At 35.9% G+C, this 13,310-nt stretch overlaps 2 protein-coding genes and 1 pseudogene across 2 annotated transcripts; all 3 read left to right on the forward strand.

Annotated features, from left to right (window-relative positions):
• The first annotated feature begins 769 nt into the window (after window positions 1-769).
• Window positions 770-3,718, forward strand: LOC125210165 (mogroside IE synthase-like). Its single transcript, XM_048109739.1, has 2 exons — window positions 770-1,479; window positions 3,038-3,718. Exons 1-2 carry the CDS (start codon window positions 784-786, stop codon window positions 3,716-3,718), a joined length of 1,377 nt encoding a protein of 458 aa, XP_047965696.1. The 5' UTR covers window positions 770-783.
• Window positions 3,719-4,716: 998 nt separating this feature from the next.
• LOC125217069 (mogroside IE synthase-like) lies at window positions 4,717-7,920 on the forward strand. The gene is made up of 2 exons (XM_048118893.1): window positions 4,717-5,392; window positions 7,069-7,920. The coding sequence occupies exons 1-2, from the start codon at window positions 4,748-4,750 to the stop codon at window positions 7,795-7,797; spliced, it is 1,374 nt and encodes a 457-aa protein (XP_047974850.1). The 5' UTR covers window positions 4,717-4,747; the 3' UTR covers window positions 7,798-7,920.
• Window positions 7,921-8,848: 928 nt separating this feature from the next.
• On the forward strand, window positions 8,849-10,644 carry LOC125210166 (annotated as a pseudogene).
• The last annotated feature ends 2,666 nt before the right edge of the window (window positions 10,645-13,310 follow it).

Below are 13,310 nucleotides of genomic sequence, written 5' to 3' on the forward strand. Positions count from 1 at the left end.
ACATCCTTGTAGACTTTCGGGGATCCTAGTTTTAGGAACACATTACCCACACCAACTACCTCGAAGAGGCTTGTTTCCCATACATATCAACAAACCATTCATTTGGATTATTACCATGGTCCACGCCGAAGACATTGCGACCACCTCGTGATCTTTGTTGTTTATAACAACACGTTCAAATAATTTGCACAATATTGTCTCCAACAATAAGTACACAATTATTGAACCATATGTGCATTGGTATATTCAACACCACATGCATCTCAATTATTACTACCAAGTCTAAATTGGTCTGCTTGTTAAATGACAAACGATAAACACAATTCTCAAGAGAATAGCTCTCAAAGAATTAACCACTTCATTTTTATCCCGTTATTTCTAACAATATGATTTTACTCTAACCATTTACACTAAACTCAAACTTAAAAGAATATTCTCTATATTATGCTCTTTTTACTCACAAAATTTAAAAAACTTTTAGGTTTTGATTTAGTGTAAACCTAATGAAAGATAAGTATTTTTTTTTTCAAAAATCAAAAATAGGATTGATTTTTGAGTACTGTTCGAGCTAAATACCTATCTTATTTTAGGTTTTAGTGTATCCTTGGAGATGGTCTTAGCCTTCTTACTGTAACTTTGTCAAAACATAAATAAAATAAAAATATAAGAACACATATTTTCATAGGTCATTTTTGGTCATATAACTCCAAGATAGATGAGTTATTTATGATAAGTAAAAAAAACTGCTCACCAATGTTCTATACATAAGTTTACCAAGTATACATGATCACACCTCAAACCAACCTACACGGCTACACCACCACCAAATCTAAACCCAAAGAAATGGAGAAAAAACAACAGAAACCACACTGCCTAATCCTGCCATATCCACTCCAAGGCCACATAAACCCTATGATCCAATTCTCCAAACGCTTAGCCCACAAAGGCATCACAATCACCTTCGCCGTACCGCAAGGCATCCTCACCTCTTCTGCCGCCGGCAACATCGCCGTCGAGACCATCTCCGACGGCTACGACTCCGCCGCCAACAGAGCCGGCGTCGGCCCGCAGGAGCGTCTGCTCAGCTTCAAAACGGCCGGGACGGAGTCAACGTCCCGACTCATCGAGAAGCTTCGAGAAGGGGGCCGGCCAGTGGACTGCGTCGTCTGCGACGCCTTCATGCCGTGGGGGCTGGCCGTGGCGAAGAGTAAGGGTCTGTTTGGTGCGGCCTTTTTCACGCAGACGAGCTCTGTGAATGTTATCTACTACAATGTGTTTAAAGGGTTGCTCAAAGTTCCGGTTTTGGAGAAGGAGATCGTGCTTCCCGGGCTGCCGCCGTTGGCAGTCTCGGATTTGCCGCCGTTTGTCGTTGAGCCGGAGAAGCATCCGGGCTTGTTGGAGCTGCTGGTGGGTCAGTTTGAAGGTGTGGAGGATTCTCATTTCGTGTTTGTTAACTCGGTTTACGAGCTCGAGGAAGAGGTGCGTTGCTCGTCTTTTGGAATAAGTTATCATGTTTAGTTGTTACTGACTTATTGCCGAGTTTCATTGGGCTAAATTAAATTTTCATTTTACATAAAAAAGCGATATATACATGACATTTATTTGGTTTTGTTGTGGTGAAGAGTTGGACTATTTTGGGGCCTCTATTTTATTTTTAAGATTTCTGCCATTAGAAAATTCAACATCTCATACCACTAATTAATGTGGCTAATCTTCTACTGGGCTGTCCGCACCGTGCGAACGGGATTGGTGATTAGTCACAAAATCTTTTCGTAATTTAAGTTTCAGATTTAAAAAATGTGTTCGTTATTTATTTTGCAATTTGTTCTTTAAAAATCACAAGTGATATTCGTAATGTCAATCCTCTATTTATTTCCTGAAGTATTTCTTAATTTGTTGGCATTAGTATTTTATACTCCATTCTCTTCTCGAGTACATACAGTTGAGATTAATGAAATTTTTTAGGATATTAGTCACTATCAACAAGAATTTTGGCCAAATTTTTGATATTTTCCATAAACTTTAAATTTAGTTTAAATATCACACTATTTTTATTTCTCAATTTAATCCAAATAAAAAAATTTAAGCGAAAATTTATTCTAAGTGGGCAACCGTGAAACATTTATGATAACTTAGACCATTTTTTATGTTTGTGGCTAGCTAGTAGAATAAAAAATCACGTAGAAAGCCACATTAATTTAGTAGTGTTAAGTAGTAGGATTTAAAAAGGCATGTATTCATCGTGGGAAATAACAAATAGAATGTAAAGTTTGTGATATTTTAGATAATTTTAAATTTTATGAAAATTATCATAATTTTGCCAAAGTTCATAATTTTAGAGTTCAATATCACAATTTTTTATTGCAAAGTAGTACTCTCTCCGTCCCACATAAAAGTCACACTTTGACATTTTGGTACGTCCAACAATAAAAGTTACACTTCATTTTTATCATAAATGGTAAGTAAGTCTCACATTCCACTAACTTTCTTCGTGACTCACATTTTATTATAATTAAAACCAATATAAAAAGTGGGTTCATATTCTACTAACTTATCCAACCCACTATTCTTTACATTTCTTAAAACTCGTGCTCACAATGAGAGTGACTCATGTTGTAGGACGGAGGGAGTATTAATTTGACCCTGAATTGCTAATTCCCCTCACGCTCAACCATGGAAAAGAAAGAGAGCACAAATAATTGTAACAAAAAAAAAACGTGGCGATTTGGACAACTCCATAGTCCATATTTAATGCGATTGCTACTTCTAAAGAGTAGTTGGTGTTCATTATTGCTACCTGTATATATCCATATTTCTGCTACTCATGGCCGGTTTATGTCTTTATGACCTGGAAGAGGAGTTGGTATGTGTATTGATCAATAGTTAATTCATCAAAATATTTCTCTGTTTTTTACTTCGCAAAAATTAGTTTTTGTCCATTTCTTGTAAGTTTATCTTCCACTGTTAAAATTATTTGTAGTGAACAGATAGTAGTATATATATTAAGGTAACTTATGTATTTGGTGTCCTATTTCAGGCAAATGATTGGATGAAAAAATCCATATCAGTCAAAACAATTGGACCTACCATACCTTCCTTGTACCTAGACAAAAGATTGCAAGATGACACAAATTATGGTCTTAGTATGTTCAAGCCAGATGACACTTGCATGAAATCGCTACAACAAAGATCACCAAAATCGGTTATCTATGTCTCCTTTGGTAGTATGGCCAAATTGGATAAGCATCAAATGGAGGAATTGGCAACGGCCCTTAAGCTAACCGGAAAACACTTCCTATGGGTGGTCCGATCCTCGGAGGTGTCGAAGCTCCCAGAAAATTTCACGGACGAAGCCTCGGGTAAGGGGCTAATCGTGTCATGGTGCTCGCAGCTTGAGGTACTTGCCCATGAAGCCGTAGGATGCTTTGTGACGCACTGTGGGTGGAACTCAACTCTGGAGGCACTGAGCCTTGGGGTCCCGATGGTGGGGGTTCCGTGGTGGAGTGATCAGGCTACGAATGCAAAGTTTGTTATGGATGTTTGGAAAGTGGGAGTAAAGGCTTGTCCCAATGAAGAAGGTGTTGTTGGGCATGAGGAGTTGGTTAGTTGTGTGAAGCATGTGATGGAGGGAGAGAGAGCTGGAGAGATGAGAGAGAATGCAAGGAAATGGAAGGAATTGGGTAAAGTAGATTTATATACAAGGAATAATTTTTATTAATGAAGTAATTGGGTATAAGTGCATGTCAAACCTGAGTACTGAATTTAATCACTGTTTCTCATAAAGAATTGGCCCATTTTTATTCGAGAAAAATACGTTTAAGTCATTGAGCTTAAAGCAAGAAAACAGTTAAATGGACTTACCTAAATCTTATGAGGCCTTAAATATTTTGACTACCTAAGTCCATATGAACCAAAATATAAGATGGCAAATACAGAATTTGCAAGCCAAAACTAAAGGACGAAAAATAAAATGGTAGAGTTCGAGATGGATGCTAGAACGATAGCACTCGCGGTGACAGGTACACAGAAAGATGAATTTATTTTTGGCGCAGTGGTTGGAAGATTGTGGTTGCTCATACGCTTGCTCAGGCATCGGGTTCTATAGCTGATAACAAGTATTAGTTGGATCGCGTTCCAATTTTTAATCGTGATGTACTTATTTTAGATTTATTTAAATAAAACGTTATGATGTTAAAAAAAATTGGAATTTGCCCAAATTTACAATTTAACTTAATAGTCTATATCTTTCCATGCAGCCCGAATCTATTATTTTCTCGCCATGGTCCACATATTGATACTACAATATAGTGAAATTCTCACTAAGATACGATTACAGTCAAATAGCTCAATACTTCGACAAAATGATAAATTTGTTGTATGTGTTCGTTTTAATAAAAAATTATTGTAACAAAAAATAAATTTACAAATGGATACATTGTTTTAAGTCCTTGTTTAGTAGTAGCCTTGATAAGACCAAGATATATGAATTATAATTACAGATAAAATAAGGTCCATGTTAGACCATCAAAAATCATCTCAAAAATCCAAAGCGAATTAATTAAAAAAAAGTGAGATAAAATATTCTTTATCTGAAAGTCCATCTTAATCCATTATCTTAACATTTGGTCATATCTCCTTCGTCAACTTATCCACTCATAAATCTTGTACTGTTCTATAAATGACTTTACCAATCACTCATACTCGTACTCATGATCACTCACTCATACTGAAATCGAAACCGAAAGAAATGGATCAAAAAAAAGAACAAAAACCACACTGCCTAATCCTGCCATATCCAATCCAAGGCCACATAAACCCTATGATCCAATTCTCCAAACGCTTAGCCCACAAAGGCATCACAATCACCTTCGCCGTACCACAAGGCGTCCTCACCTCCTCCACCGCCGTCGACGACATCGCCGTCGAGACGATCTCCGACGGCTACGACTCCGCAGCCGCCAGAGCCGGCGCCAGCCCTCAGGAGCGTCTACTCAGCTTCAAAACGGCCGGGACGGAGTCAACATCCCGACTCATCGAGAAGCTTCGAGAAGGGGGCCGGCCAGTGGACTGCGTCGTCTGCGACGCCTTCATGCCGTGGGGGCTGGCCGTGGCGAAGAGTAAGGGTCTGTTTGGTGCGGCCTTTTTCACGCAGACGAGCTCTGTGAATGTGATCTACTACAATGTGTTTAAAGGGTTGCTCAAAGTTCCGGTTTCGGAGAAGGAGATCGTGCAGCTTCCCGGGCTGCCGCCGTTGGAGGTCTCAGATCTGCCGTCGTTTGTTGTTGATTCGGAGAAGTATCCGGGCGTGTTGGAGCTGATGGCGGGTCAGTTTGAAGGTGTAAGGGATTCTGGTTTCGTATTCGTTAACTCGGTTTATGAGCTCGAGGAAGAGGTACATTGCTCGTCTTCTTGGAATAAGTTGTCATGTTTGGCTGTTACTGACTTACTGTCGTCGTCGTTAAACTTTCTTGATGTCAAACATAAAGTTACTTTTGGGCAATTTGGTTGGAAAGATAAATAAACAAAACATGATGAAAATTATGGACAAGTAATTACTTTATATATATATGGTTGGATTTTTATTTAAATGAACTACATAAATGGTACCTGATCTTTCACTTTCGCAAGCAAATGGTACCTGATCTTTATTTTATATCGTTTTTGGTACCCAGTGACAAAAATAACCCTAGGTACCAAACATGTGATTTTTTTGTTACGAGGATATTTTTGGAAGTTTCCATTAAATAGTAGAGTACCAAACATGTGATTTTTTTTTTCTTTAGTTTCTTCTTATTTCTTTTTTCTTCATTTTCCTCTTTCATTTTAGTATTTTATCTTCCTTTTTTCTTTCTTTTTTTCCTTAGCTTATGTTTCTTCTTTTTTCTTTTCTCTTCTTTTTCTTCTTTCTTTTTAGTGTTTTGTACATACATCAAATTGTATTTATAATATAAATCAACAACAGAACATCTAATTAAATTACTTTTTTAAAATAATTAAATCTATTAAATATTTTTTGTTGAATTATCTGATACTCATTTTAGGGTTGAAACACCTAAGTAAAAATATTAACTATTAATATCATTATGAATACAATTCACAATTTTAAATTTTTATTAAGACTATATTGATTAGTTATTAATTTAATGTAAATAATAATAATTATTATTATTATATAATATTGTGTGATTCATAATTTAAATAATTATACTATAATTATTTATTAATTATAACTAGTTTTTAGTATTATAATAATAATATTATTATAATAATTAAATATAATTATGACTATAATTATAATTAAGTATATTTGAATGATATTAAAAAATAAATTACTTATTAATTTATAACATCAAAATAATAATATTAATATTGATTAATAATAATAGTATAAAGTGTGAGAAGAATGAGAGAAAATATTATAATATCACTTTTGGTACTTAATTTTGTGTATGCCCAAAATAAAGATCAGGTACCATTTATGTACGAAAGTGAAAAATCAGGCACCATTTACGTAGTTCACTCTTTTTATACTCTTTTTATTATAAGTGATGGTATAGAATTGGACTATTTTGGAGCCTCTAGCAACATCCTTATATGATATACTTTATCTGTTTACTTTACAAGTTATGTTAAGATAAGAATTTTTACATGAATTTTGTAAGTGTTTATTTTGCAAGATGCAATTTTTTATGGGCCCATGAAACAACTTTAAGCCCAAGCTTTTTGCATATAATAATAAAATTGGGCCAAACAACTATAAAAATATTATAATATACTTCAAAGGTAGTAATAAAACTTAACTTTTTATCTTGGCTTGTCATATCTAACTTTCAAAGTAAATAGTAAAGCATGCTTTGAGACTTCCGGCATTAGAAAATTAACATCTCATACTAATGTGGCTAATCTTCTACGGGGTCGTCCGCACCGTGCGAATGGCATTAGTGGAGTATTTCATTGGTACACAAGCAAATATTTCTATTTCTTTTACAAATTAGATTTCGTCCCTTTCTTGTAAGTTTGTATTACATGGTTAAGATTATAATAAGGTAACTTACTTTCCTATTTCAGGCAAATAATTGGATGAAAAAATCAATGTCAGTTAAAACAATTGGTCCAGCCATACCTTCCATGTACCTAGACAAAAGATTGCAACAAGACACAAATTATGGTCTTAGTTTGTTCAAGCCAGATGACACTTGCATGAAATGGCTACAGCAAAGATCACCTAAATCAGTTATCTATGTCTCCTTTGGTAGTATGGCCAAATTGGACAAGCATCAAATGGAGGAATTGGCAACAGCCCTTATGCTAATTGACAAACACTTCCTATGGGTGGTCCGATCCTCGGAGGTGTCGAAGCTCCCGGAAAATTTCGCGGATGAGGCCTCGGGTAAGGGACTAATCTTGTCATGGTGCTCGCAGCTTGAGGTACTTGCCCATGAAGCCGTAGGATGCTTTGTAACGCACTGTGGGTGGAACTCGACTCTGGAGGCACTGAGCCTCGGGGTCCCGATGGTGGGGGTCCCGTGGTGGAGTGATCAGGCTACGAATGCCAAGTTTGTGATGGATGTTTGGAAGATGGGAGTGAGGGCTTGTCCTAATGAAGAAGGTGTTGTTGGGCATGAGGAGTTGGTTAGTTGTGTGAAGCATGTGATGGAGGGAGAGAGAGCGGAAGAGATTAGAGAGAATGCAATGAAATGGAAGGAGTTGGCAAAGGGAGCTGTTGATGAAGGGAGAAGTTCGGATAGAAATGTTGAAGAATTTATTTCTACTCTGATGGGTGGGCAAGTATCATAAAGTAATCAAATTCTTGATTAATATATCTTCAATAAACGGGACATATACTCGAATGGTTCAGTGTTACTCGTTCTCTTTGTATTAGGGGGATCTTTGTTTTTGTGTGTTGTTACTGCTTTTGCTTTTAAGTGTTTTTGATGTGGCTATTATTCGCCGCTTAAATAATAATCGGAATGATGTTTGTCTCTTTTTACTTGGTTCTCGGACGTTTTTATCATTTTTCTGCTCTGGTGGTAGTTTATTGTTTATTTCTATAATCTATTTTGATATTTTTATCCTATTTTTGGATTTCAAGTTGTCTAGTTATGTACATATGGTTGAAAATCTCGTTTGATTACTCTATCAAATGAACAAGATTGTACTCCATAAGCCACATTGTGAAAATCTTCAACACAGAAGCCATATTGTACTCACTATATTCAACAAAGTATTTAAACACTTAATTTTGAAAATCTTAAAGTGGATGTACATGAAACTACAATTAAATTATTAAAAGCACGAAAATCCAACTTATTTAATTTCCAATAACAACATTTTGTATTTCAATTTGTCTCATATCAGTGCTTCATGTTCTATTATTTTATTTTAATCATCTTTTTATTATAAAACTAGTATATTATTATAAAAAGTAAATATGTATTCTACTAACTTTTCTACTCATTTTTATTTATATTTTTTAAAATTTCGTGCCAAGTCGAATGATTATTCTTTTTTATAAGACATATATAGGTGTATACTGATTTTACTTCACATTTTCAAGGCAGAATGACTCAATTTTAAAATTTTCAGTCCCGAATTGTGTCGTGCACGTATGCATGAATATAATCAGCCACCCTCGACCCCTAAATGGTACTACTACATCCTAATTAAATCACACACTAATTGTGATGAATATATTCCAATTTCAAATTGAGAAGCATTTCGTGAACTCCCAATTAATCAACCATTCATTAATAATTGCGGCCATTGCTACCCAATATATATACACTGATACACACAACCACAACCACAACCACAACCCAACAAAAAAAACAAATCAACACCATAAAAAATGGAGAAGAAAAAACCCCATTGCTTAGTGTTGCCATATCCCGTCCAAGGCCACATAAACCCCATGCTCCAATTCTCCAAACGCCTACTCCGCCAAAGCGTCGCCATCACCTTCGTCATCCCCAAAAACTTATCCAAAACACTCCTTCCCTCACCGTCGCAACATTCCGTCTCCGTCACAACCATTTCCGGCGGATTCGACGACGCCCCGTCGCCCCACGCTTGCGACGAGGCCTACATTGCCCGGTGTTCGGAATTCGGGCCGCGGAATCTCAGAGAACTCATGCGGGTGTTGGCGGGTTCGGGTCGACCCGTGGTCTGCCTCGTCTAAGACCCGTTTCTGCGGTGGGCCCTTCCGGTGGCGAAGGAGGCCGGCGCGTCTGCCGCGGCGTTTTTCACGCAGTCGTGCGCCGTTAGTTGTGTGTATCGCCACGTGTATAGTGGGGATTTGAGGGTGCCGCTGACGGTGTCGGGGGAGGAGATTCGGATTCCCGGGCTACCGTTGATGCGGCCGGACGACATGCCGTCGTTTGTGGGTGGCTACGGAAGCTATCCGCACCTTTTTGATTTGCTTGTTAATCAGTTTATCAGTGTCGAGAAGGCGGACCGGCTTTTTTTCAACACTTTCTACGAACTCGAAAAAGAGGTATGTTAGATTTTACCGCGCGATAGAAATATACTATCATAGTATTTATTAAAGTGCACCTGATACTTTCAAAAACTTGATGCAAATAAACGAATTTTTGTTCTACGTTTTCGGGCTATATATCCGCGTTTAACTCTAGTCATTGAATAAATAAAATTTTGACAAATAACTAATTGATTTTTTCTTTCAGTTATTATTTTTACCGTCCTGGCCTATTAATAACCAAACGGATTTTTCCAATGTATAAAATAAAAATTCCAATGGCTTTGGCTACTATAACCTTCCCGACCACGATTTTTTAGTATTTTACTGATACGTGAAATGTAAATTGTACTGTCACATTGTCCTAGCATACATTTTTTTTGACCCACTATCAAATATTTTGTTATATTTGAATGATTTATGTTATTATGACTAATATAGGGCTTGGTAAGGTGTTTTAGGTGATTGATTATATGGCAAGGAGTATGCGAGTGAAGGCGATCGGGCCAACTATACCTTCCATGTACTTAGACAAGCAGATGTCGGACGACAGAGAATACGGGCTCAACATGTACAAGCCGATGGCCAGAGCTTGCTCAGAGTGGTTGAACCGACAACAGCCAGCATCAGTCATATATGTGTCATTCGGAAGTTTGGCGGAGCTAGATGACAGGCAAATGGAGGAACTGGCACTGGGTTTAAAATTGACCAATATGCACTTTTTGTGGGTCGTTAGGGCGCCTGGGCAATCCATGATTCCGGAAGGTTTCGTGGAGGAGACGTCTGATAGAGGCCTGATTGTGTCATGGTGCACACAGTTGGACGTTCTGTCGCATGAAGCAATATGTTGCTTTGTGACGCACTGTGGATGGAACTCGATTCTGGAGGCGCTAAGCTTAGGAGTCCCCATGGTGGGGATTCCGCAATGGAGTGATCAGACTACAAATTCAAAATTTGTGGCGGATGTATGGAAGATGGGAATTAGGGCAAGGGCGGACGAGAATGGTCTAGTTGGTGGAGAGACGATTTCTAATTGCATAAGGGAGGTTTTGGAGGGAGATGAGATGAGGGAAAATGCTATCAAGTGGAAAGAGCGGGCAAAAGAAGCTATGTCGGAAAGTGGAAGTTCTGATTTGAACATACTAGAGATTGTATGCAGCATGCACTAGTTAACAACTCCAAGCCCCAAATAAAATTTGCTAAAATGATACTCCGTAGATTGGAAGAACTCTACTACACATGATATCAATAAAATACTAGCATAAGAAAATAAATAAGTAAAAAGTGAATAAAGTAAATATAAAATAAAAATAAAATAATTTAGTATTAGATGTATTTGGAAATATTAGAACTCTAATAAATGCTTATTAAATTTCTACTACTATAAGCCCATGACAAACTAGGGCCAAGCCCATGCATTGTTCTAAGATGGATCTGGGCCAATCTTTTAAGAAAATATATAGGTTTCATTCGACCCAATTGGAAAATCTAATTAGAGCATGGATTTTTTTTTTTTTAGGATACAAACGAATAATTATTTTAAACGGAATAGATCGCAAATAAATATGTATGGAAGTATGGAACAAAAATGAAGAGGTTGAAATAAGAACCCTACTTAACGTGAGAATGTGTAAATTATTTTAGTTTTTATATGAATATATACATCTGATCTTGTTGATTGATGAGTATAATCATGAGTTTAAATCTCAAAAAAAAGCATTTTTTTTTATATATTTTTAGAATAATTGAATTAATAGTGAATGCAGAAACTTTAAATCGTCAATAATAGAAACACACGATATAAAAAAGCAATTAGTTTCACAAATAAAAATTATAGATTCTAAATATCAGAGGGAATCTGAACCATGTGGTTTCCATTAAAATAAGACAAAATATAGTCTTAGGAAACTCACACTCAGTTTCCTTTGAAACTCAATAATTTCCTTTCTGTACAAAATTGGTCACTTTCAAGTGTCCTTCACATTTGAATTATGGCCAAACAAGATCATTTCCAACCACTATATCAATGTTTGACTATTTAATATCCAAACCAAAAAAAGAAAAAATTCAACTACCTCTCTAAGTTTTTATTTATATCAATTGAACAGATCCTCCCACCACCCACTTCATCTTCGCACCCATTAAAAATAGAACATTCAAAATATATTGTCAACTTGCAAATCTTCAAATGCAAGTTCACTTTTTTTGTCTTCCATATGTTTCTTTTGTTAAAGGGATTTTAATAAATTATTGATTAAAACCATAATATTAATTGACATAGAGAGTTGACTATGTGGAATATCGCAAATGGCCGCCTGCATGCTTAATTTGTTTATTGACAAGTTGGAAAAATTGATTTTTCTATTTGAATTTTGATTAACCTTTTCTTCCCTAAATATTCATCAATTATCTGTCTGCTTTTTAGTCATTTGAATTTCTATGAACAAATCATGCTCTCTCAGTCAATCTAAGTCACCTGATGAATGCTAATTACTAGTATTTATTTTAGTTTGATTTTGGAATTACAAATTGAAAAGTTATAATTGTGGATCATTGATGTTATATTTGATATTGCACACAATAAATTAGTTTTTTTTTACAGTATTAATTATCTTACATATTTAATTATGAGCATCTACAGTAAGGCGGACTAACCAATAGCCTAGCACTAGGACTAACCAAAAACAGTTCTTGCCACGTTACTAGGACTAACCACAGTCTGCCATATCATTGGGACTAACCAATAGGCTAGCACTAGGACTAGCTGAGACGCACTAGCCAATAAAACAAATTAAAAAATACGATTAATCCATTTTAATTGTTGGTGTGTATCAAATATTAAAAAAATGAAGTAAAATGAGTCGTAAATATTGAGTATAAATTAAAAAAAATTAAAAAAAATCGGTTAGTCTGTCCTCTGTTAGCGCAATAGCGGACTAAAAGTATGACTAACGGTAAGGGCGTGGATGAGCGCTCGTTCTATTTCGGGACGTCCGTCGCGTTAGCCCTTTGTTGTGGACGGACATCCCCACGCCCTAACCGCTAGTCCTACCTTTAGTCCACTATTATGGATGCCCTAACCGCTAGTCCTACTTTTAGTCCACTATTATGGATGCTCTAACCATATTGTTTTTATCTTGATCATTTACTACCACTCAGATATTTAACCGTAAATTCAATACTATATAAACCATGAGAATGCTAAAGATATTTATTCGACACTATTGTGATTTGTGAAATGTTTTTTGTTTTATGTATTGTCGTCAGCAAAATAATTATATTTGTAAAAATGGAGTTGGACAAAAAATTCATAAGCATTTCAAACGTTAGTATAGTTGTTAGAGGTTGAACAACGTCAATACTTTTTTGGGGGTCAATTTAAAATTATAAAATTCGTGACATAAGTATTTATAATTATTAAGGTACGATGTCTTGACATCAAGCATCATCGTTTTATCTTTTCAAGTGGGATTATATTTATAGTACGAAATAATGTTATGATAAAAAGTTTGATTTTTTTTCGTGATGACTAATTAAAATTGTTGCAAATTCAAGCTTTAGAATAATTCACTTAATGCATTATATATGTACACTCACTACGGACAAGGTACTATATTAGGTACTTTGTACTAAGTCATTGGACATATTTCCATTGTCATTTGATCGAAAAATAACATTAAACAAAGTACTTATATTTAATCTATAATGCTAAACCACGCATGAGATTCCCATCTCCACTAGCATTAGTTGTAATTGACATCATTAAGAAATATAAATATAAAATTATTGGATGCCATTGTCCTAGGTCAACGAGCTCTGTTTGCTTTTAAATGGC

This window comes from Salvia hispanica, chromosome 3 (genome assembly GCF_023119035.1).
Source record: "Salvia hispanica cultivar TCC Black 2014 chromosome 3, UniMelb_Shisp_WGS_1.0, whole genome shotgun sequence".
NCBI classification, from domain to species: domain Eukaryota; kingdom Viridiplantae; phylum Streptophyta; class Magnoliopsida; order Lamiales; family Lamiaceae; genus Salvia; species Salvia hispanica.